General features: G+C 37.5%; 1 protein-coding gene and 1 long non-coding RNA gene across 2 annotated transcripts in view; one reads left to right on the top strand and one right to left on the bottom strand.

The window, feature by feature from the left end:
* The window catches only part of LOC140844385 (uncharacterized), a 34,524-nt gene extending 11,370 nt beyond the window's left edge, over positions 1–23,154 (bottom strand). Inside the window, exons 1-2 of the long non-coding RNA XR_012122611.1 lie at positions 22,073–23,154; positions 17,763–17,967 (exon numbers count right to left, since the gene is read on the bottom strand). This is a non-coding gene — a long non-coding RNA (uncharacterized lncRNA). The remainder of the gene's footprint in view (positions 1–17,762; positions 17,968–22,072) is intronic.
* LYVE1 (lymphatic vessel endothelial hyaluronan receptor 1) lies at positions 1,740–14,945 on the top strand. The gene is made up of 6 exons (XM_017643677.3): positions 1,740–2,017; positions 5,443–5,614; positions 5,724–5,863; positions 11,952–12,260; positions 12,946–13,024; positions 13,526–14,945. Exons 1-6 carry the CDS (start codon positions 1,813–1,815, stop codon positions 13,710–13,712), a joined length of 1,092 nt encoding a protein of 363 aa, XP_017499166.3. The 5' UTR covers positions 1,740–1,812; the 3' UTR covers positions 13,713–14,945.
* Positions 23,155–24,063: the final 909 nt, after the last annotated feature.

The raw sequence follows: 24,063 nt of genomic DNA, 5'->3' as shown, positions 1-24,063 counted from the left end.
GATTGCTGTTCTCTTCATCTTCATTTAACTTCTCAAATTTCCCTTCTAATTTTACAAATTTTTTCTTTAATTGTTGGTTTTCCTTGATCACAGCATGATCTGTTATTTTAGAAGTAGACAGTGGGACTAGCTCTTTTTCCATATCCTGAACACTGTTTCTCAAAATGGCGAAGAAAGATTATCTGGCAATATTTTTATAGCTCTCTCCTTTAACTTTTAGCTCTTGGCAATGAACTCTTTAGAACCTTGCCTTGAGTAAGTGGGCAAAAGCTAAGAATGAGTATAATCACATTTAACAAGGCAACAAGTTCCCACCAAGCATTTTCAATCACATCCTAATGACGGCCTAACTTTTCTCAACAGGAATATCTGAAAAATAACATTGTTTCCTTTTCACAAACTCATTATTAAGCACCAGCACAGTCATGTAGACTCCCTTTATCCGATAACTCTCCTTCTAGGAAATTATTTTGAAAATGTAGTCGGTCTTCTCATTTCTCGTAAACTTTCTCTCCCATCCAAAGCCTTGCCTGCCACGATTCATTTTCCCTTTCCAGTCTTTTTCCCTTCCTCTTTTGAATACTTTAGCAAAGGCTTGAAGGCTAACTCTCTTTCAGGCATGGTGCTAGGCTTTAAAGATAATGATGAAGAGGACATGATTCCTGCTTTCCTGCCCACCTGGTTCCATGGTGATAGAGTCATGTAGGTTTCTGAGATGCCTGTAGCCTGGGGCTTCTGCTCACCCAAATAAGGAGGTCTAAAGGTACTTAGATATTAGAGATATTTAAGTGCTATACCTCTGGTCTCTTAGAAGTTGTCTGTGTACAGAGCAGGTTCTTCTTTCACTATTGGTATTTTCTGTAGAGATGTCTATTTTATCATACCATTTGTATAGAAAAGAACTAACTATCCAGGCACTATTCCTGTAAATGACATTCATTTTGGAGAAAACTCATAAACCTTTGCTCAAGGTATTACTCTCAAGATAGAGTTCCATAATTAGCAAAGAGGACAAACCACTGGAAATCCAGCTAGGAAAACAGAGTATAATCTGCTCATACACAGTACAGATAAACTTCACATTCATGAATGAGAAAAGGAAAGTTAAAATTTTGAATTTTGGTCTGCTAGAATATAAGACAAATTGTTAAAGAGTGATTATGTAAAGGACCACTGTGGAAATTACTGTTGTGAAGTCAAAAATCCTTTTGTAAAGTATAAAGTGACTAATTTTGTAAATGCACCTCCTCCAGTTATGCTTTGGAAATATAAGATTTTTGTGTGTGTCTGGTTTCTTTGGAGAAAGCATCACCTGCACTGGCATAGAAATTTCAGTTTTAAGTGTGCCACTCCCAAAGGGTGGCATTAACATTCTGTCCTCAGTATTTAAATGGGCATTCACTTTCACAAGCATTAGCATCATTCCCCCACAGATCACAGAGAGAAGCAGCCAGTGAAAAAAATCACTGATTGTGGAATCATCATCCATACTCAATCTCCTTTAGCCACAGAGACATTCCTGTGAGTACATAAATGAATGGGCTCCACAGGCAATAAAAATGAACAGTGTGAGAACTGAGCTGGTGGGAGATGTGGGCGGTAGCTTGGAATATGGGAACTGGGGAAAACATCAGCAGTTCATGTTGCACTATCTGCTTTCCTCATTTGTGTGTTTTCTGAGTCAGCATTAGCTATATTTTCCAGAAGCCATCCACAAAGTACAGCCTGAGTGTTCAAGGGACGTCACTCATTTCCCCCAGTGACCTTGACAAGTCAGAAGCTTGAAAGCAGGGAAATCCGGATGTGTCAGTTATGAAGTGGAACAGCGGGGCTGCAACATATTTCCAGAAGTCTCCATCCAGACTAGTGATTGCCTCTGTTACTGCCAGTGGCCATATGAGGTGTTTATCTGGGTCTGAAGAGGTTGGCACAATGGCCAAGTGCCTCAGCCTGGTGCCTCTTCTTGCCTCCATCTGGACCACAAGGCTTCTGGTCCAAGGCACTCTCCATGTAGAAGGTAGGTTTCTTATTTCTAATCTGAGGCAAGGCAAGGTCTTGCAAATTGTCCTAAGCCTACTAAGTTACTGACTGTGAATAGCTGGGAGTGGGGGAGACCCTCAGTATCAACAAAAGATCTGATTAATAGTATTGCTTTGTAGGAAATATTTTCACCATATTGTCAATTTCATCAAGATGATTCACATTTACCTTTATGTTATCTTGCCTTTTATTTTTGGCTCTGGAATCATTTTAATGAGAATACTTTGAAACAAAACATAGAGGAGAGATTGTTTTTAAAAGTGTTTCTTTGAAGAAGCAAACTATGATTGTGATGAATTTTAAGCCATCACTAAGCCTGGAAAAAATGGTCAACTTTCACTGAATATTAGCCTGTTTTATATTTTTGTGTCAGTATAATTATTTAATTTCAATTTTACTATTCTAGCATGGAATGCACATGCTTTTAACATGCTGTAAATAGCTAACTGGGAAAAAAATGTAAAAATAATAGGTTTGTAAGTTAGTCATCAGTTCCCTACCAAAGGAATGACTTGAAGACATTTCTGGGCTTTTGAGATGCCTAAATGGTAACCTCATTCTGTACTGTAGGCAAAAAATTATAACCACAAATCACTCATATTATAGCTCCAGGAAAATGAAAATTTGAGCACTTTATATGGAATATTATGTGTTCCTATGCTGGAATATGCCCTGAGATATATGTTAGAAACAGATATCCCAAGCTGATTTATGCATTGTTGTATTAAATTTTATAATTGAAATTAGAGTTACATGATTGATTTTTTTTTCAGTACCAGACTGTTACTTTCAAATAAGTTTGATCCTCTCTCAAATCCCCCTGGGGAATTTCACTTTTCCCCACAATGCTATCATTACTCAAACTGTTTTAGAAATTTTTCTTTGACAATGATACCATCACACTCTTTGGACTATCTTTGAAAATGGCAAAATTTTCCTAAGGAAATTAAATTTTTAGAAACAGTTGAAAGTTATACACAACCATGACCAGGGAACAAGTGGCCAATGAAGATAAAGAGAATAAGGATGGGAACTGGTATTTTTGAGGGCCTATTATGTACAGATACATAGTTAATTAATTATATATATATATATGTATATATATATATATATACACACACACACACACACACATATATATATATATATATATAATTTCATCTTCTCAAGAAGACTTTTTACAGTTGAAGGTACAGACTCAGTGAGGCCAAGTGCCTTGCCTGATGTCATATAGGCAGCAAATAATAAAGCTCAGTTTTGATTTCAGCTTTGTCTAATTCCTAAGTATATGCCATTTCTAGTGTGCCTGCTAGTCCCTAAAAAGTCTTAAGTAAGGAATTATTAATGTAACCTTTGGATTCCAGCTCCCTAATTTTTGCCCTTAAATAAAATAGGAAAGCATAAAAGTATTTGTTGACTAACTACTATGAACCTAGCCTCTGCTAGGTAAAAATATCTAATTTAATTCTTACAAAAATTTTCTGAGGAAGATACAACCATCCCCATTTTATGGATAAGAACACTAACTTGTCCACTGTCCTGGTCTATCATTACTCTAAATAATAATATCTAGAGTAAAAATGAGGTATGATGAGAGAGTAGCAAGAACACTTTACGGTGTAATTAGCAAACCTGTTCTGCAGATATTCCCAAAGATGCAGCCATAAGAGGTTTGGGCAACAGCAAGCTCATGGGCTAAATGAGACAAATTCCAGGATAAATGTTGGGTTTAGAGAATTCGGCTCTAGTTGTGTGTGCATGTGTTCAGCTTCTCATGGTAGAGTGGGAAGCGGAATAGTGCCCTAACTAAGAACTGGGGTTTTAGAGTCAGTCATAATTGGGTTTGTGCCTGCTATCTGTCTCCTAGTTGCTTGGGCTTAGGGAAATTTTCTTAAGGGAAAATTACTTAATTTCCCTGAGATTCAATTTTCTATTAAAAGAGACAGGGTTTGACACACAGTAGCAATGACAGATGATAGATGCTAGAATTAAATTAGTATTAGAATCAATACCAGTATTGTATAGGTATTAGTGCATATAACCATAAGAGGCTGTTTTGTCACAAACAGTTACATTGGGGTGTTGGCTGTCTGGTCTTTTCTTTTGGTGAGAGAAGGGTCAGGAAGCTAACAAGGCCATCCACAAATGTTGTACATCATATACACATCCTTGCCCCCAGCCCTCTGCTCCAGAGCATAGCAAGGTAACATGGAGGACTTAGAAACATTCATTTCATGTTTGCAAGAAAAAATTTCCTTTAAACGCCAACCTAGAAAGGTCAAATCATTTGATGGGACATCTAATGCACAGATCTGGGTACAGGCAACTACCTGTGAGATTAGAAATGCCCTATTTTGGACTTTTGTGGATGAAGCAGTAGGACTAATGTAACTGAAGGCAATGCAATTTCATACAGGTCTATAAATCCCAGAATCCATAAAAGAGATCAAAAGAACTCTCAGATTCATTAGATTTTGAGTAAAACATTACTCATCATAACTGCTCAACTGCCTTGGTTTCCTCAGGGAGATCGGTTATTAGCAGACTAAAACCAAAATGCTTTGAAGATAATGTAATGTTAATTTATGATTTATTGAACACCTACATTGTGGCAGACACTAGGCTAAGCATTTTTATTTGAATTAACTCATTTAACTCTTACTACCCTGTACAATAGATATTGTTACTCTCTCAAATTTATAAATAAGGAAACTGAGAATCAAAGAGATGAAGTAAAGAGCCTAAATCACAGAGCTAGACAAAGATATAGGTTAGATTCAAATTCAGGTCTGACTCTAAAATTATTTTCTTTATTTTAGTTTTTCAGCTGTGCAAGGTTTACTGCCAGGCTCCTCCAGGAACTTCTGAGTAAGCCTGCCCCCAATGGTCAGAGAAGACCTAGACTTGAGAAAGTTCACATTCTGTTAATCCAAGAGCAACATTTTTCAGCCCTTCTCGGAAATAATGGTGTCCCCAACCCATGCTGTTTGAAATATCATTAACAATTCTATTAATCAGAGTCCTGAATTCTGTCTTTCTCAAAGTCTCAGACCCTTCATTTTATAGACTCTGAAAAGGTTTGCAGGAACTGCCTCACCTAGGCCCCACCCCAGGAACTGATAGCCAAAGTCTCCATGGAATGAACAAGGCACCTTAATGCAGTGGGTATGATGGATTCAGATCTGATGAGAGGTGCAGCTTGGATCAGAACAAGCACCTACCTAGCTAAGCAGATGTCTTTGTGGGAAATGCCTGGACTGTGTCCTTTTACTTCTAAACTTCAATTCCAGCCACAAAGACCTCACAGTCATGTCAACCCAATAATGCCTGGCTAGGAAGAAGAACCTAAGGGCTAGAAACAAGGAAAGCAGAAAACTGAGGGCCTTTGTGATTTCTTTGCAGAGCTTTCAATCTCAGGGCCATGCAGAATTATGGGGGTCACACTTGTGAGCAAAAAGACAACCCTGCAGCTGAATTTCACAGAAGCTGATGAGGCCTGTAGGCTGCTGCAACTAACTTTGGCCAGCAAAAACCAGGTTGAAGAAGCATGGAGGTTTGGCTTTGAGACTTGCAGGTGAGAACCAGCTGGATTCACAGACAATGCTGGAGCTCTTTTGGCTTTCTGTTCTTTGTCAGCAATAGAGATAAATGTGTCAGTTAAACCAATGTGTATTCTGTTACAGCTATGGATGGGTTGAAGATAAATTCTTGGTCATTCCTCGGATTCTCCCGAACCCCAAGTGTGGGAAGAATGGGATGGGTGTCTTGACTTGGAGAAATTCCCTCAGTTTAAAGTTCAGGGCCTATTGCTACAACTCATCTGGTGAGTCATCTGCAGCCTCTCCACATTTTCTCTGGGTTTCTCTAGTTCTATGACCTATCTGAGAAGAGTAACTGAGCAGCAGCAGAAGCAATCAATGGTGATGGTCATTTAATACTGCTAAGATGGCCTCTGTGACCAGGGAGAGTACCGTTCAGAGGAAAAAGTTAGGGAAAATATGACTGAATGGCAACACAGGGAGAGAGCATTCCCAGGAGGCTCCCTTACTTGCACCCTTTCCTCTATAATATAAACAGGAGGAAGGGAAGGGAACATACCCTACAGACAAAGAAATGTACTGAGTTACCTCACTGAACTCAACAATCTCTCTATGAAGCATGCCTTTCCACCCCCATTTTGCGTATGAGAATAATTAGCTCAGAGGATGTAAATACATTTGTCTAAGGTCTCACTATTATAAAGATTCAAACTCAAGTCCAACTCTAAAACCATGCTTTTTGCATTATCCTACATTCCTATATAAGAGAGAAAATTCAGATGCTACATTTGATATTTTAAAGAACAAGATCTAATCTCCAATTTATAAAGGAAGGAGTTGAAGCTAGAAAGTAGAACTGATTTGCTCATGGTCACATAGTTGTCCTTTTAACTTTGCTTGGAGACCTTGAACACTTTAGCCCTAATTCTTTACCTGAGTAACTTCTGTTTTTCTTTTACTAAACACTTGTTCTCAGTTTATCGTAAGAACCTCTGTCTCATTTATTACTCTTCACACATACTCATGAATCTGACCTTCTAAAACTCAGATGACTGAGTAGTAATACACAAAGTTGGATTCCAGAGTTATTGCCTAACATCCAAGAGAAAAGTGTGCACCAGCAACAATATGTTGCCCAAAGTCATCATAGGGTCCAAACAGTTCTCTGAAGCAGGGCGCTTCAGCCTAGAATGGATACTGAAAGATACTTTGTCCACTTCCCTCACTTTATGAATTAAAACAACTATATAGCTCAGAATGGAGGTTTGGCTTGTTCAGTCTTATAGTCAGTTAGTGGAAGAGTCAAGACTGGAACATAAAGCTTATTCCAGTTATTTTTTTCACCATTCTCCTTCTCTCCTCTGCCTCTTCTGCCTATCACTTTTGGCTGAGCAGTTGGTGGTTCACATGCCTGCTTATCTCATTGCCAGCCCAGACTGTCAAATGGCCTGACCTTCTAACTGTCTGGTCTTCCTACCAGCTGTCAGTGGGATGATTTGATACCCAGCCCTCTGAACTAAACAAAAGGAGTCAGGGGAAGAAGACTTGGATTTGCATGTTTCCTTATGGTTTCATTTAACTTGTACTTCCATCCCCTGTAATTCCTGTATACTTAGTTAGGTTTAGAGACTTCTTTAAATCATATCCACTATTTTTGGCAAAAATACTTCATAGATGATATTGTATACTTCAGATTACATCTCTATAAAAGGAATTTTAATGTCAGTATGTCCCACTACGAATATGCTAACTTTGTTTGAAGAAGATGGTGACTGTCAGATCACTCTGACGAACTTATAAAGATATGTTCCCCCTTTGCAATGAGTAGTAATCTACAGTGTGATATTTTGGCACCATGCAAATATTCTGACCCCCAACCATCTTTTACCTAATAGCTTAATCAGCCACTGATGATCCTTGCTGGAATCAGTTATTATATGCAGGGCTGCAAACTGGTAATTTTCTATTCTTCTTACTACATTTATTAGCTGGCATTCTTTGATAAAGAAGAATCCTTCTCTTTCTCTCCCCCTGTCTCTTTCTTTCCCTCTGTCTCTTTCTCTCCCTCCTTCCCTCCCTCCCTCTCTCTCTCTCTCTCTCTCTTTCTCACACACACACACACACACACACACACACACACACACACACATGCACATCTCCTCCTTCCCCAGTGGACACATGGCATTTTACTTTTTCTGTGTGTGTAATGTGTTAAAAATAAATCACACAATTATTATTCTTTTATTCTTCTTGATGCTCAAATTGTCCTAAATTTGGCTAGTGGGAACCCCTTCTAGTTAATTTTCATGTCATTTATCCCATTAGTACTTGAGCAATTCCTTGCTTCCAGCATAATAACCTGTCCCAGGTTCTCTTTGTACTTTCTCTGTACCACATGTCAATCAGCCACTTATTGCTCCAAGAGACCCTGGTTCTTTTTAATGGAGAATGTTAGTAGAAACCAAGATCTGGATGCACATTATTCTCATTACTGCTGGAATTTTCACTGCCTCTCAGTCCTTTTTAGTGGATAGCTAGGAAATTTTATATCTATATATAAAATGTATGTATAGATATACATTTATATATATACATTTTATATTATATCATATGCCAACATACATATTTAAAAATTATGAATCTGTATTTATATTTCCAACTCAACTTCAACAAGTCTAATTTTTTCTTAGTTTACATTACTATTTGAGAATATGATGTAAACTACGAAGCTTTTGCACATTAAAGTGAGCATATATGAGAACTTTTGTATATCATTTGGGAGGTTTGTGGGCCCCAGTTGAAAATTCCCTCACCTACAGAATAAATTCCAAATTCTTTAACACAGTTTTACTTGTAGGTTTTTTGTATATATGGAAAACCTTAATTCCCAATAAATAATATTAGTATATTTTCTTATCCTACAATAGTTTCAAAATTATAAAACCAACATTATTAGAAATAATAAACCAACTGAGTAGAAATGGAGATTCTTTGCATTTCCTTTAGTCCTAAGAAGATATCCCCCTAAAAATGTACTGCCAGAGAATTGTGTGCTAAAGTGATTGAAAAAAATTGCTACTTTGTGTGGTTATATTATAATTTTGAAATAAATTAGGTTCACCTGCTTCTGTTTGCCTTTGTGAGGATCAGTTACCCTAACCCTTACCCTAATGTTAATCCTAAATTTACCATTTCTTTGTTTTTGTAACTTTCTTTTTTAATTGCTATCTTATGAGGTCTGAGGTTCAGAGTGACCTTATACTTGACCCTAAATCTTATCCTATCTTACTTATTGATATCTTTGTGAGCTTTGGGGATCAAACTAAAATGTTTTTAATGCTCTGCACACACCATCTATTTCCATGCTGTTTCCCTCTGCCACAATGCCCATTCTCTTTGCCATCTGGCTAACTTATAGTAAAGGAGTTTTCAAAATTCAAAGGCCAATCTTCTCTAGGAAGCCTTCCCATACACCTTATTCTCTCTTTCCTCTTGGACTCCAACCACATTCTGTGTTTAATATCTGTAAGAGCACTTGGTACATTCAGGGAAATGACATTTCTAGTTTGGAGAGTAAGGAGATACCATGTCCTAACTCTTCCAGGTGTACTTTTGACCAGTTAGGGTTCATGGTACCAGGTAGCTGTTGCTCTCTCACACTATGGCCCTCTCAGCTTCACTTAATGAACAGAGAGGCAAAGGAAACTGATTGTTACAGGTCTTACCTATTATGTCCATACACTATTCTAGGCCCTACACATTTACTTTCTCATTAATCTTGACTAAAATGACACAAGCACTGTTTCTGCTTTCCAAGAGAAGTAACTGGTGCTTAGAGTGTAACTTGCTGTGGTCACAATCAATAACATACAAGGATCTCAGTGGGTCCTGGGCATCAATATTTTTTGATGATTCTGACCTGTAGCCAGGGTTGAAAATCACTTTTCCTTAGAAGATCTCTAAGATCTACGTTTTAGGATTCTAGATACTTCTGGATTGCCCTATTTCCATGCAATTTTAATAAATAATCTCCTTCTTTATTCCTGGATTGTGCTCTCTCTTCTGTGAATTTCAATCTCCACACAGCTCCATTGCTAATTGCATTACTCCTTTCCACAGCCCTTGGGTGACTTTCTATTTGAGAATATGATGTCAACTATGAAGCTTTTACACATTAAAGTGGGCATATGTGAGAATTTTGTATATCATTTGGGAGGTTTGTGGGCCCCAGTTGAAAATTCCCTCACCTACAGAATAAATTCCAAATTCTTTAACACAGTATTTATGAATCTCAATACTCTGGCTTTAGCCTGTCTCTCCAGTCTCATCTCCTACTTGCAGTTTTTCACCAATCATATACCACCCTGATCTCCAGCTACTCTGTACTCTCTGTCATTTTTCTAGCATAACTATGCTTTCAAACTTCTGGATTCATGGATCACTGTATTCCTATTGACTGGGATATTCTATTCCCTCTTCCATGCTAGATAAAATGCTGCTCTATTCCTTCCATACTGGCCTTTTGTTTATCAGACATGTTGAATTCATTTAACTTTGGGCTCTTGAACTTCCTGTTCTCTTTACTTGAGATGCTTTTGCCCTAGATCTTCAATGACTGGCTACTTTTCATCATTCAGGTTTCATCTTAAGTATCACCTTCCCAAAGAGACTTTCTCTTATTACCCTATCCAAAGTATGTCTCCCATTCCCTGCCCCTACCAGTTTAATCCTTATCCTGTTTAATTTTCTTCTAAACATTTATCATCCTCTGAAATTTCTGGTTTATTGGTTTTTTGTTTGTTTCATTTTTATTTTGTTTTTACCTCTATCCTTCCAATGGTATATAAGCCCTTTACAGGCAGAGGCTTTGTTTTATTTGTACCATGTGCCTAGCAACTAGAACAGTGCCTGGCACAGAGTTGGAGCTCAGATATATTTGAATGAACACATTAATCCTCTATACCCTGCCCAAATGCCATCTCCTCTGTGAATCCCCAATGATATCTCCCTACCCCTATCAAAATACTTCTGTCCTCCTGGAAACAGGAACCATGCTTTGTCTCTGTGCTTTTGTTTCCCAATGTGGTATAATGTGGTCAGTCTGTCTTTAATCCTGATATTCAAAAATGTTCATGTTTTGGAAGGAAGAACTTAGCATGTGTTCAAGAATGTAAAATGCAACTAAAAGTTCAGGGCAGAGGTCAACAATGATGTCTATTTGAACAGAGGTCTTTTCAAAGTAAAATGAATAGTATAAAATTCTGAAAGTGTGCAGTCAAAATATTTTATCAGTAGTATCCGTGACTTTGATTGGTAATATGTTTAATTTTTCAGAAATGAATGGAATTAATTTTTATTCATAGCTAACATTCCAACTGATGTTACCCACGGCCAGAAATAACTAGGTATTTAATATAGATGCAAGTCATATTATAGTATATTGCCTTCCTCTACCATTCACTAGCTATGTGACTTTGGGCAAGTTATTCAACTTCTCTGAACTTCTGTTTCCTCCTGTATAAATGAGAGTTTGATAAACTTGTTAAATGATGTGCCATGGTTGATCAGAAAAGATGCCCCCAAAATATTAGAATTCTCTCTACCACATACAACAGATTGGAAAGCAATCCTACATCCCTCCCCTGTCCCCCTTCCTTAAAATTTTTTTGATGAACACAGAGGTATCTGGTTTAAGTGGATCTTTGTCCTAAAGTGATGTCATGTGTGTATATTTGGTCTCCCCATCTACTCCTTCCTTCCCTTAACTTTTCCTTTCTTCCTTAACTCAAATATTTATCAAGCATGTACTGTGTGCCAAGTTCAGTGCATGTACTATGATGACCAAGACAGACAGGACTCCTGCTTCCATGGAGGTCACAGTCCAATGAAGAGCAGTGTAAGGAGAACTACAATAAGGAAAGTATAAGGTACAAGAACATATGCCTAGGGACCCAATCTAGCCATTAAGTCTGCCTAATAAAGAAACGTTCAGCCTGAGACACAATGGATAAGTAAGGGTTAGCTAAATAAAGAAGAGGCAAAGAGTCTTACAGGTGAAAAGCTTAGATGTGAGAGAAAACATATCAAATATGAAGGAATTCCAGTATGGCAGGAGGAATGAGAGACAAACTGACCAAATAATGCTGGTCGTGTCAGCAGGGGACAGATCATGGAGGGTCTTAAAAACCGTGCAGTAGAGGCAGTCACTGAAGGCTTCTAAGGAAGGAAATGATGTGATTAGATCTGCATTTTTATAAGACCATTCCTGCCACAGTATAGGCAGATTGGAGGGATGTAAGACCAGAGGCAGGAAGACCAGTTAGGAAGCTGTTGTGATGCTTATTTGTTATTTCATTTTTCCTCTCTTGACAGATGCTTGGATTAACTCATGCTTTCCAGAAATTATCACCAAAGATCCAATATTCAACAGTCAGACCACAATATACACAACTGAAATGGTTGTCAGTGACAGTATATACTCAGCATCACCTCCTGATGCACCTTCCTCTAGCGCACCTACTCTCACTTCTGCCCCTGCTCCAGCCTCCACTTCTACTTCAAGGAAAAGAAAGTTAATTTGTGTAACAGAAGCTTTTATGGAAACTAGCACCATATCTATAGAAACTGAATCATATACTGAAAATAAAGCAGCATTCAAGAATGAAGATGTTGGGTTTGGAGGTAAATAATGCTGGCCATGTCAGCACTTTCTGTGTCTGCAGCATGTGTGTGTGTATGACAGACAATATATAGAAACTAACCTCTCTCCAGAATGAGTAAAGTCTCTGCCAAACATAAGTAAAACTTAATGGAAACTCAACTTCATAAAGTCATAGAATTTGAGGGCTCTAAATTCCTTCCTTCCTTCTCCTGAGCATGGAAGCTCTAAAAAACCTTAATGATTAAAGTAACAATCACAAGTATAAAATGGCTTCATTTTTAAAACTCAGACTTTCAAAATAAGTTACTATCGTTTTTTACTATTCAGAGGTTCTTTTAGAAATATATAACTTCAATGCCTATGATTAGAAAGTTTGTTTTCTTATTTAAAAGGAAGGGTCCTATACTTAATTAGCTCTAAACTTACCATCTTAGGGCCACAGAGAAGAAATTGACTCTGTCTGTCATATTGCAACTTATAGAATAAAGAGAGCATGGGAGGCAAGACCAAGGATTCTGAAGGCTTTCTGCAAGCAAAGCAGCAGCTGTGGGCCCCGCAATCTCAGTGGCCCCTATGTGGTCACAGAGAAGGCTTTGCTCCTGCACTATCTGTTGTCTTGATCACATGTAAAGATGAATCATTAGAGGAGTAGTGCACAGCAATGTATACGTGAACGGCCAACAGGCCATGTCTCTGTTCCCTCAGGTGTTCCCACGGCTCTGCTAGTACTCGCACTCCTCTTCTTTGCTGCTGCAGCTGGTCTTGCAATTTGCTATGTCAAAAGGTAGGGTTGTTAGCACATCGTAAGTCTTATAATCTTTCTCCATTCCTTTCTTGTGGTTTTCCAGGGTTGTTATTAGCATTTTCTTGGCCAAAATGGAAATGGCAGTCCTCTTACACTGTTGATTTTCTCCCTTCTCTCACCTCTCCTCCCTGTCACCCAATCTTTCCTACTATTTCAGTGCACATTCCCTTGAAAATCAAGAAATAAAAAGAAAAGATTGATGTAGGTGGAAAGTATATGCTTTATTTGATTTTTTTTCCCTTTTGGTGGAAAGGTTGTGAGGTCAGCCTAAAGTTTGACCTGTGAATTTACTGTTCCACCTAAATGAATCCATTAAGGTGGGGATGTATTAATGTATTTAAGCATGCATATATTGGCATCTTTCTGAAATAAAGGCACCCAAGTGTACTGTGCCAATAGGGACCATCACAGAAAAGCATTATCTATTGTTATATATGTTACATAGAAGTCTCTCACTTTATTTTATGTTTATGCCTACAGGTATGTGAAGGCCTTCCCTTTTACAAACAAGAATCAACAGAAGGAAATGATTGAAACCAAAGTAGTGAAGGAAGAGAAGGCTGATGACAGCAACCTTAATGAGGAATCAAAGAAAACTGATAAAAAGCCAGAAGAGCCCAAGAGCCTACCCAAAACTACAGTGAGATGCCTGGAAGCTGAAGTTTAGATGAGAAAAAAAAATAAGAGGACACACCTGAGGCTGATTTCTTTCCTAATGCATATCCCAGCCCCAGATGGGGAAACTTAAAAGGACCAAAGAACCAAAGAAGAAAGTCCACCCTTGATTTTTAAATAGAAATCAGCTCATGGCTAGCTTTGGATAATGAAGCTCGCCAAAGGGAATTCTCTTCTTCCTGCAATCCTTTCTGGATCCTATCCTCCTACCTCTGAAGCTTCTCATGGTCTTCCTAGCCTAGCTATGTCCTAATAATATTTTAAAGGGAGAAAGGAGGTTTGCAAAGCATAAAGACCTGAGACAGCTAATCAGAACACATTTGTAAAGGGGCTTCTAGGGTGTCTGAGAATAGGTGAATTGAGAGCCAAGAAACCATCAGACCAAGGCTTTCTCTATTGACTCCACAGCCCAGATCCTTTCTTCAGCTCTGAAAGGGAAACACTTACACCACCTGGCATTGGCTTCTGAGCCAGGCAAGAGCAAAAGAAGGAAGGTAACGTTTAGCAATTGAAGACCATGGAAATTTCTCATGACTTGAGACTGACCTCTATAAAACCAAAATAGATTTGGGAAAAAAGAATGAGGCTGAGGATCCTGACTGCATATTGTCAGCAGGGACTATAAATACAGACAGGGGTCCAAAGTATTCATCTCTGAATAATTTGAGTTGGGATCACTTTTAAGAGCATACATTTTTTTCTTTCTCTCTCCTGCTGCAGCTATTTTTCTCATAGAACATACTTTTCCAAAAAACAAAAAATTTTTACAAATTTCTATTTTTGTCTGAGTTACAAAGTTATTACTAAGGAAATTACTGTGCTAAAAGGCAGAAAAGTTGAACAAATATTTGCTGAAAACCTGCTGTATGTCAGATGCTGTGTAAGGTATTACATTCTGTAATTAAACATTATTTATCAAAAACTTACATATAGTAGAATATTGTATGAAGCTAATTTTTTTTCAATTTTGATATCCCTGGCTTATCCACATCCAAAGCTATTTTTTTTCTGCTGAGACTAACATTTCATTATTTTCTCTAATATGGCAACCATTATAATCTTAATTTATTCTTAACATACCTTAAAAGTACATCATTCTCTATACCCAAAGTATTTTCTAAATGTCATTATCAAATGCATTAGTAGCTCTCCTTTTCCCAGCAAGCACAGCCTGAAAGGTACAGAGACACTTGTGCGAAAAAAATAAAAGCATTTAGAAAATTTCTTTGTTCTTTTTTTTATATACAGGCATTATACCTTTCTACAAAACTGAAGTAATCTGTTTTTTGCAAAAGTAAGAGAGACAATTCTGGTTGTTGAAATACAAACATTTGTAAATCCAGTAGTATATACTTCACCATGTGGGGCTGTTCTTGCTTCAGACGGTCTTATTTTAAATTGGTCAAGTACACACATATAAAAGAATCCTTTATTTGGAATTCAAGTCCTATATTTTAATCTGGTGCAGAGTTCACAGGGAGCTGGAGAATCAGTATAGTTCATTTATCCTGTTTCTCTATCTCTCTATCATTGTCCCTTTAGATGGCTAATAATCTTCTTCCCTACACCAGTGACCCCACAGCTCCATGATGTTCATCTCAGAGCCCATACCCTGTTGGCATCATCTTTTTTGGTTGGCCCACAAAGTGTTATCTTAAAATTTGGTTTAATTGCCAAGAATTAAAAATCAAGAAATTTCACTTTATATTTCTGGGGTTCCTTGAAAAGTGGGAAGATCTGGAGAAAGAGAACTCATGCCATCCCTCATAGAAATAACTATTTGGTACTGAGTGGTGGATATCCTCTTTAAATGAGCTATGTTCTCTCCACTTCACCACACTCCTCACCACTCTCTATCTTTATGCCTAAGTAAGGATGCTGTTTCCTATGGATCTTGTAATACTATTTGGCTCTTTGTTTCACAACCAGTCCAATTCATTCATTTACAACCTCCCTGGCCCTGAGGTCTGTGAGTTTGAAACTCTGATTTGTCAGACCTTAAGCTTTCTCAGCCTCATGTAGTCCTCAGGAGTGGAGATGCAAAAGGGCAGAAAGAACCTAAGTAGTGGTCTTCCTTCTGTGTATGTTAGCCGAAAAAAGTCTGATCTTCCACACTAGATCTCCCATCTTGTAAACATCTATATAGCAGGGTACTATCATCTTCTGTTAATTTAGATACATATATGTCATGCTCAGGAGAAGGAAGGGAGGAGAAAACCCCACCCATCCCCATCCACAGTCACCAGCTAGCCCAGATGTCCACTGTAAACATACTGATAAAAATATGTAGCTTCCATCATTATGGAATAAAGGAAAAAAGAAAGGATGGAAGGAAGAAAGGAAACTAACACTTACTGAGTACCTACTAAGTGAGTCATTTTCATCTGTTGTGCTATTTTAATTGCCACCTTTTCCCTGGGAAGAATTATTACTTTAATTTTTTTATTAGTTAGAAAATTGTAGTTTTAGAGGAATTCAAGTCACTTTTCTGAGGTCACAGGTCTAGTTAAGTGGTAAAGATTGTACTCAGTCCCAGGTCAGAATGACTCCAGAGCCCATATTCCTTTCCCTACACCACTGTGCTTGCAAGTGATGATATAGGGATATAAACTATTGTAATATGAAAGCTTGAAACTGGTCACTTGCCAAAAACAACAGTAGTCAAATAAGAAAAACAATTTAGGATTCTTGTCACAACTTCAGAGAATCTTTCTTAAATCCATTTGCAGTAACATGGGAAAAAGAGAACAATTAAAGAACTTTGATAACCACACCCTCATGGATACAGACACCAACCTCAGCAAAGACTTACCTGATCCAGCTTGTATGGTCAGAGAATATAAGGTACTGAAGGATCTAAGATAAGCTCCTATAAACTCTTCACAGTTTTAAAAAGATGAATCCCAATGTCACAGGTAGCTAGAAGTAGAGCTTGGCGTAGAAGTTTACTTTTTCCTAGTCAAATTCTCTTTATTCTTCATTGAACAAAGAGAAACTGGAAAAATATGAGAGACTACTTCAGTTCAGACCTACAATCCAGCCTATCAAAACCAGTCTTCAAACAAGAAGGTAGACAGCCATATGATTATATACCCAGGTAGTACAAAAATCACCTGCTCAAAAATGCCTCTTCTTCATGCCTGCCTCTCTGATTCAAACAGTATAGATCCATTCTTTTGGGCAAAGGTTCTCTGTCTTGAGAAGGAGTCCCCTGTAAAACTGCATACTTTTTATAAAAGCCAGGCCAACTATCAAATATTAACATGTTACTGTGTGTCCAATAAAGACGCACTGATTTCTGCGAGTAGAAAGCTAGAATAAAGCAGATGCCTTGAGACTCAGCACATGCTTCTACATAGTTGGAGTCTATAAATGTCCATTGGCTTAAGCAGAATTGAATCATACTGATTTCCAGACCAAAGAATCCTACATTTTATTGCCTTTTTCTAGACCTTTAGCTAGTGTCCAAAGCAAAACCAATTGCTCTAGGAAAGAATGGGTTTCTAAGGACAATAATAATAACATACAAGAACATAAATTCTTACTAAGGATTAAAGAGTCACTCACACACACAAAAAGAGAAGGTTTAAGTGTCCAAACAGGAAGAAAAGGAATTATTTGTCAGTTCAATCTCCTAGTTAAATGTAAGTAAAATTTAGTTGCTTACCCTTTAATAGTCTACATATAAGGTCTGGTTTGACATAAAATCATTTTAATAATACTAAAATCAGCTGGGAGCACTCTCCTCTATTTATGTTCCTCAGGAAATGCCCAAATTTCTAAACAATGCTGATGTGATTTAGCGTGTTCCCCTTTAGCATCTAGAAGGCCATTTACTTTTAGGAAATAAACTTATTTTAGAATACTTTTAAATTTATCAAAAAAAGTGAAAATAGTAAGAGTTCCATAAACCCCACACCTAGTTACCCCTATTATTAACATCTTGCATTTTGTGGTACCTTTGTCAAAGTTAATGAGCCAAAGTCGATACATTATTATTAAGTAAAATCCATACTTGATTATGATTTCCTTAGTTTTTAACCTAATATCTTTTCTTCTGTTCCAGAATGCCATCCAAGATACCACATTACATTTCATTTTCATGTCTCCGTAGGCTTCTCTTGGCTGTGGCAGTTTCTCAGATGTTCCTAGTTCTTTATAACCTTGTCAGGTTTAAGGAGTACTGATCAAGTATTGTGCAGAATGTTCTTCAGTTGGGAGTTATCTGAAGTTTGCTTGTCATTACACTGGAGGAAGAGAGGAAGACCACAGAGGTAAAGTGCCATTTTCATCACATCCTATCAAGGGTACATACTATTAACATGACCTATCACTTTTGATATTAACCTTGAGCACCTGGCTGAAGTATTGTTTGTCAAGTTTCTCCGATGTAAAGTTACTCTTTTCCCCTCTTCCCATACTACAGTCTTGGAGAAAAGTAACTATGCACAGCCCATACTTAAATAGAGGGCAGTCATGCTCTGTCTCCTTGAAGGCAGAATCTCTACATAATTCATTTGGAATTCTCCTGCACAAGAGGAGAGTCATCTCTTCTCCCTCATTAATTTATTCAGTCATTTATTTACATCAATATGGAAGGATGAATATTTACTTTCTATGTTAGGTTATAATCCAGTATAATTCAGTTTGTTCAAATTGTTGCAGCTTTGACCATTGGGAACTCTTTCAGTTTGCTCCTATGTCCCTTTGACCTACCACACCATCACTGTGTTTTTATTGAGCATTTCCTTACTTTCTGGCACTATACAATGATCCAGTCTAATTTTATATATTTCCTAAAATAAGCCATTTCTCCAGGGAGTCCTGACTTTCCCCCAACCTTTTTTTTTTTTGAGAATGTTATTAGAAATCAAGATCTAGTAGCTCATTGCTACTAGGATGTAATTGCTTCTAGGCCTGCTTCCAGAAACCCAGGCAACAGCAGTCCCAATATTTTCCACTTTCATAGATCAATGGTTCCTTTTAAATTTGGGGACCAAAATAGTGTTTCCAACTTTTTATTTTTCAGACAAAGATATCTAAAAATTATACTACAACCTAATACCACTATCATTTTATAAAAGATAGCAAAGAAAGATATAAAATCAGAATAAAGTTGCTAACTTAGTCTAGTTTCATGAAAAACTCACTACACAGACCTTCTTTTTGTTATTTTATAATGAACCAGTGATGACTTACTCATTGTTAAGTACCAGTCAAAGAATTGGCCTTTGCCAACCAATTAAAGGAAATACATCAATATGGAATGATGGAAATAATTTTCTGAGCCATAATTAGGATAATCTTTCAGGATAATGTGAACATGCTGAAAGCAAGCAAACAAGTCCTATGATTGGCATCTAACTCCTTTACCCTTCTGATTCTCTCTCCTTCCACATTCTTCCCCTCTGCCCAGGTCCTGCCCTCTACACATACATACAATTACCATCAAGCAAAGAAAGACAGTATCTGGTAAAAGAGAGAATTTACAACACACAGTACTTTGAACCTAACCATACTAAGTGCTATAATTTAGGCAATGAGTATGGAAACTTAGAGGAGGAACTATTTCTGACTTATTCTACCTGTAAAGACTTCATGAAGGTCGTGATATTTAAGGTAGGCTTTTAAGGATCCATAAAATTTTTGACAGGAAAAGATGAGAATGAAAAACCTGAAATTTTTGATCTCGCAAAGTTACAGATACGTGAAAGCACGGGTAATGTTCCCTAGCTAGCCGGTTGTACATCATGGCTATAGCCAAAGGTGTCATGGCAGTAGGGAAGAGAGGAAAAACTGAGCCCAGGGAGGTAAGCAAGTGAGACTCTTTGGTGTGTTCACTCCTAGACTAAACATTTGCTCTGATTGGCACAAGAAAACATCACAACATTATGATCAATGGAGGGATGTAATAAGGTTTGGATATTCTGAAATGAGTCTAAAAATATGGACTAAAGAAATTGTTAAACCAAATCTAGCTGGTCATCAGACCTATCTAAGGAGATTTGTAAATGCTCAAAATCATGAACCCTTATTCAAGCCCAATACATTCAGAATATTTTTCATGTTTAGAACCTAGAGATCTTACTGAAGCAAACAAACAAAATAAAAAACTTTCAAGAGAATCTGATCCAGATGATCCCAGGATCAGTGAATAGGAATCACTGAACTAGAGAGAAAAGGTACTAGAGACAGTAAGACAAAGTAGCAGTGTGAAATGATAAGGGCTTGGATTAAGGCAATGACATTGCAAATGGACAGAAAATGGATTCCAGAGACACTGAGATTAAAATCAGAAATGCCAGCTAGTTGATTAGACAGTAAAGAAACTCAAAGATGATAGTGAAGTTTTCAACTTGGTTAATTACAGGAATGGTCAATTACTGAACGATTCCAGTAGCCAGTTAGGGAATGAAGAAAAGGGAAGCATATTTGTGACAAAATATTGCACTTGGCTTGACTGCCATTTGTAGCATGGAAACAGAATATCAGGGTGGGAGTATCTAGAAAGCAGGTAAAATTTTAGATATGAGGGAAGGCAGACTAAAGATAAAGATGTTTAAGCCATTAGCACACACATATAGTTGAGGACTTGGGAAGAAATAAGGTGAGATAAGTTTGGAAGTAAAATAATGAAGAAAAATAGCTAATAGCTAACAGTGAAAATTATTATCTGACAAAAATTAATATCTGACCTTTACTTTTTTAATTGCCAGTCTAACTTCCCCCTTATTGCCTTTCCTAAAAAGGAGGGATTTATCTTGTTGGAGAGAGTCTGAGTCAACCTACATAATAAAGGAAGGGAAGGAAGGGAAGTGGGGAAAAGAAAGAATCCCATGGGAGTGGGTGTCAAGAGATATTTATGGAAGGAGATGTCCAGAGCAATTGCAGGCTGTGATGGAAGTAGACAGGAGAGGAAAGGAAATTTTTGCAAACTTTGCTGTGGCATATGTATTTAAATGTCTTCATAGTTTGGGGGAATCCAAAACAAAAATTATTTTGAAGTTCATTTTGGTTGCTGTGCTATTTACCTTTCACTTCAGCACCACTCCAAGCCTGAACCACTGAACTAAACTTAGTAAAGGATAAAGAATTATTAGACTTTAGAATACAGAAAAAAAATATAGTTCCTGGATTACTACCATTAGAGTAAGAAAATAGAGTCCCTAGAGTAGTTATCATTCAAGGTACATGAATTAAAGGACATAGAGGCTGAATGGCAGTATTAGATATTAACTGAATTAGAATGAATTCAACTTACTTTGCCTTACACATTCTCTGTCCTCTCCTTGCTATTTCCCGGATCTGAGCTCAAGCTCTCACCACTTTTCACCTATATCATTGCTATCTCTGTTTCCATTCTCAGCAACCTCTCTGTGACAGCTTAAGTCCATCCTTTTATCCTACCAGAGTGAATTTTCTCCAATACAGAGCTTTTTATGTCATTCTTTGGACCTTTGAGGAGTCCCCATTTTTCCCAGTAGCAAGTCCAAACATATTACAATATTGGGTGGACATGGTGAATTGGTATTCAGCATCCATTTCAGATGTGTTCCTTCCTAAATTGAAGAGGATGGAAAAGTAAAATTACTTTTTCCAGACTCTGTACAGCTAGACTTCTGGAATCAAATTAGGTTCTGCCATTTAATGCATACCCATATGAGTTAGAAGGCAGAAGAAGGAGAGACCAACTTTATGCCACTTCCGGTTTTGCTACAGGCAAGCATGATGATGGAGATGCTGGGCTGTGTGGCAGCGAAGTCTAGAGTCTAGCCTAGCTTCATGTGAGTTAAGAGGCAATTACAGGTATAGTAATGATCAGACTTAGTTACTTAGTTCTAAGCCCTTCCAATGATTTTGTAAGTTAAATGTGTTTAATGTTCTCTGTTTAAAATAGTGGGAGAGGTTTCTTTTTCCTTCGAGAAAACCCTAAATGATACAAATGACACTAAACACATTTTACAATTTGGCTTCCAATCCTCTTCTCAAACCTTATTTCCAGTCATTTTTACCAGGATACTTCATGCTATAATCACACAAGATCATCAGCCATTCCAGAATTTAGTCTACACTATACCCTCTTATCTTTGCAAGTGCTGTTCATTCTGTTTCAATTATCCTTACTTTCCTTTCTAATTGTATTAGCTATTGCTACACAGCAAATTACCACAAAACTCAATGGCTTATAACAACACTTATTATTTTGTATTGTGGGTCAGGAACTGGGTCCTCTGCTTCGGTGCTCTAACAGAGTTGCAATCAGTGTTGGCCAGGGCTGTATTCATTTCAAAGCTCTACTAGGGAAAAATCAACTCCAAGTTCACATGTATGGCTGTTGTCAGGATTTAATACCTTGTTTGCTGTTGTCCAAAGGTTATCCTCAGTACTTTCCCATGTGGAACTCTCCATTGTGGCAGCTCAGAGAATGGCAACTTGCTTCATAAGAGTAAGCAAGAGAAAAAAGTCAAAGACAGAGTGTGCTAGCAAGATAGAAGTCAAAAATTTTAGATCTAATCTTCAATGTGATATCCCATTACTTTTGCCATATTCTGTTCATTTTAAGCATCACTATGTCCAGCCCACAGACATAAGGGGAAGGAATTATACAAGAGCATGAATATCAGGAGGTGAGGATCATTGGGAGCCCTGTTAGAAGGCTGTCTTCTACTGTATTAATGACTCCTCATTGCAATTTGTTTATATATGTTCCCATATGCTACATTGTATTACTGTTAGCTATCCCTGTACGTATTTTATTTGCCTTCCATCATTAACACTCCTGAAGTACATGAAAAGCCAGCACTCCCAGGGTTGGTTTTTAGTAAATGTTGCCAAGTGAATGAACATATAAATTCTGTGAGATTTCATGAGTTCCAAGTTATAGTTTTATGGAGCTATCTGCACTGAGTGTTAAGATCATTCAATACAGAGCCAACTGGGTCTGTCCACCTAAATATTGTTCTTCTTGATAACCTTATTTTGGTATAGAATGCAGTTGTGAACAAGTCAGAAGAATGCATAAAAGGCTATTATGCTTGAACTTTACTGTTGAGTAGGCCATTGACTCACCTGTGAACAATCTCATACTAATATTTAACAGAGCAACTGCAGTGTGTTTTCAACTGTGGTCAATTCAGAGAAAGTTGAGCTCCCTTAGCAACCACAAGGTGAATAAATATTGACAAAAATTTGGTTCCTTCATCTCTGTATTTTAATTTTAGGCTTTAAAGTCCAGGATGTTTTCTTGGCAGTCTGGAATTCTGCATCTAAATACTCTCATTTTCTAGAAATTAGAACCCTTCTGGGACATCTCCAGACATTTTTTACAACTTCAATTGTAGTTATTTTGTTTGGGTTTGGGCTTCAGCTAAGTTGAAGACTTTTTTTGTGATAGAAAAAAGACAAAATCAACTAAGGGAAAATCCCTATGAATACAAAAGACCTAATAGAATACTCAATTGTGCATTGTGCATATTGTTTTACCTATGAAGATTATCATTTTAGCAGAAGTCCATATTGTAAACTATAGTAATAATAAAGATATTACAAAATTGCATTAAACTACAGTATTATAACAAAATATCTTAAAATTGTGTTATTTTTCACCATTAATTCTTTAAAAGAATCTATTAAAGATATAACAAGTGGAAGAACATAACAGAAATTTCTGTGTAGTAGAGGTATGGTGAGGAGATGTCTAAATCTGAAGATGCAGCTTGGAAAATTTGTCTGGGTTATTAATATGGAAACAAAGATAGGATGAGGTGTATGCTGATAGCAGACACCAGAGACAAAGTGAACTTACCATTAGTATTGACTGGTGTCTGTGCAGAGGCAAGAGGCAAACCCAATCCCAATTTGGACTGAAACATGTCTGCCTGTGGGGGATCTTGCCCTGTATCTGAAACCCCAATGTAGGTAGATCAAAGTACTAAGATGCTTAGTCAAAATGGCACAATAATACTTCAGTAAGCTGGGTGGCCTACATCTGCATGGGGGCAAGTTATAAGGTGGCAGTCAGCTGGGGAACACTTTAAATTTTAATATAAACAAGAGAAAATTCCCATCCTTGCTCCCACCTCTGTATGTTCCCTTTCTAATGACTGCTCTCCCCCAACCTGGAGGAGAAGGTGCTAACTTGATTGATAAGGCCAGGACCTCTGCTGGCTGTATTTCACTAGTGGGTGGAGTTATTTTGCCTTAAAGATGGCACCCATTCATGGCACTCAGTTGTCAACTTCCTTCCTCAGACCCTAGCAGGAGCTGCTCCTGGAGGCAGGGTAGGTATCCTCATCCATCATTCTCACTCTATATAATGTGGTTAGATAGATAAGTGGACGTGT

The sequence above is a fragment of the Manis javanica genome, chromosome 11 (assembly GCF_040802235.1).
Source record: "Manis javanica isolate MJ-LG chromosome 11, MJ_LKY, whole genome shotgun sequence".
NCBI classification, from domain to species: Eukaryota; Metazoa; Chordata; class Mammalia; order Pholidota; family Manidae; genus Manis; species Manis javanica.
This window is presented reverse-complemented; position numbering and strand designations above follow the sequence as displayed.

Excerpts from the sequence above, each read along its gene's own strand:
- LYVE1 (XM_017643677.3), top strand. The coding sequence starts at position 1,813 with ATGAAGTGGAACAGCGGGGCTGCAACATATTTCCAGAAGTCTCCATCC. Across the intron at positions 5,615-5,723 it reads TTTGGCTTTGAGACTTGCAG|CTATGGATGGGTTGAAGATA; the intron begins GTGAGAACCAGC and ends ATTCTGTTACAG. Across the intron at positions 13,025-13,525 it reads GCAATTTGCTATGTCAAAAG|GTATGTGAAGGCCTTCCCTT; the intron begins GTAGGGTTGTTA and ends TTATGCCTACAG.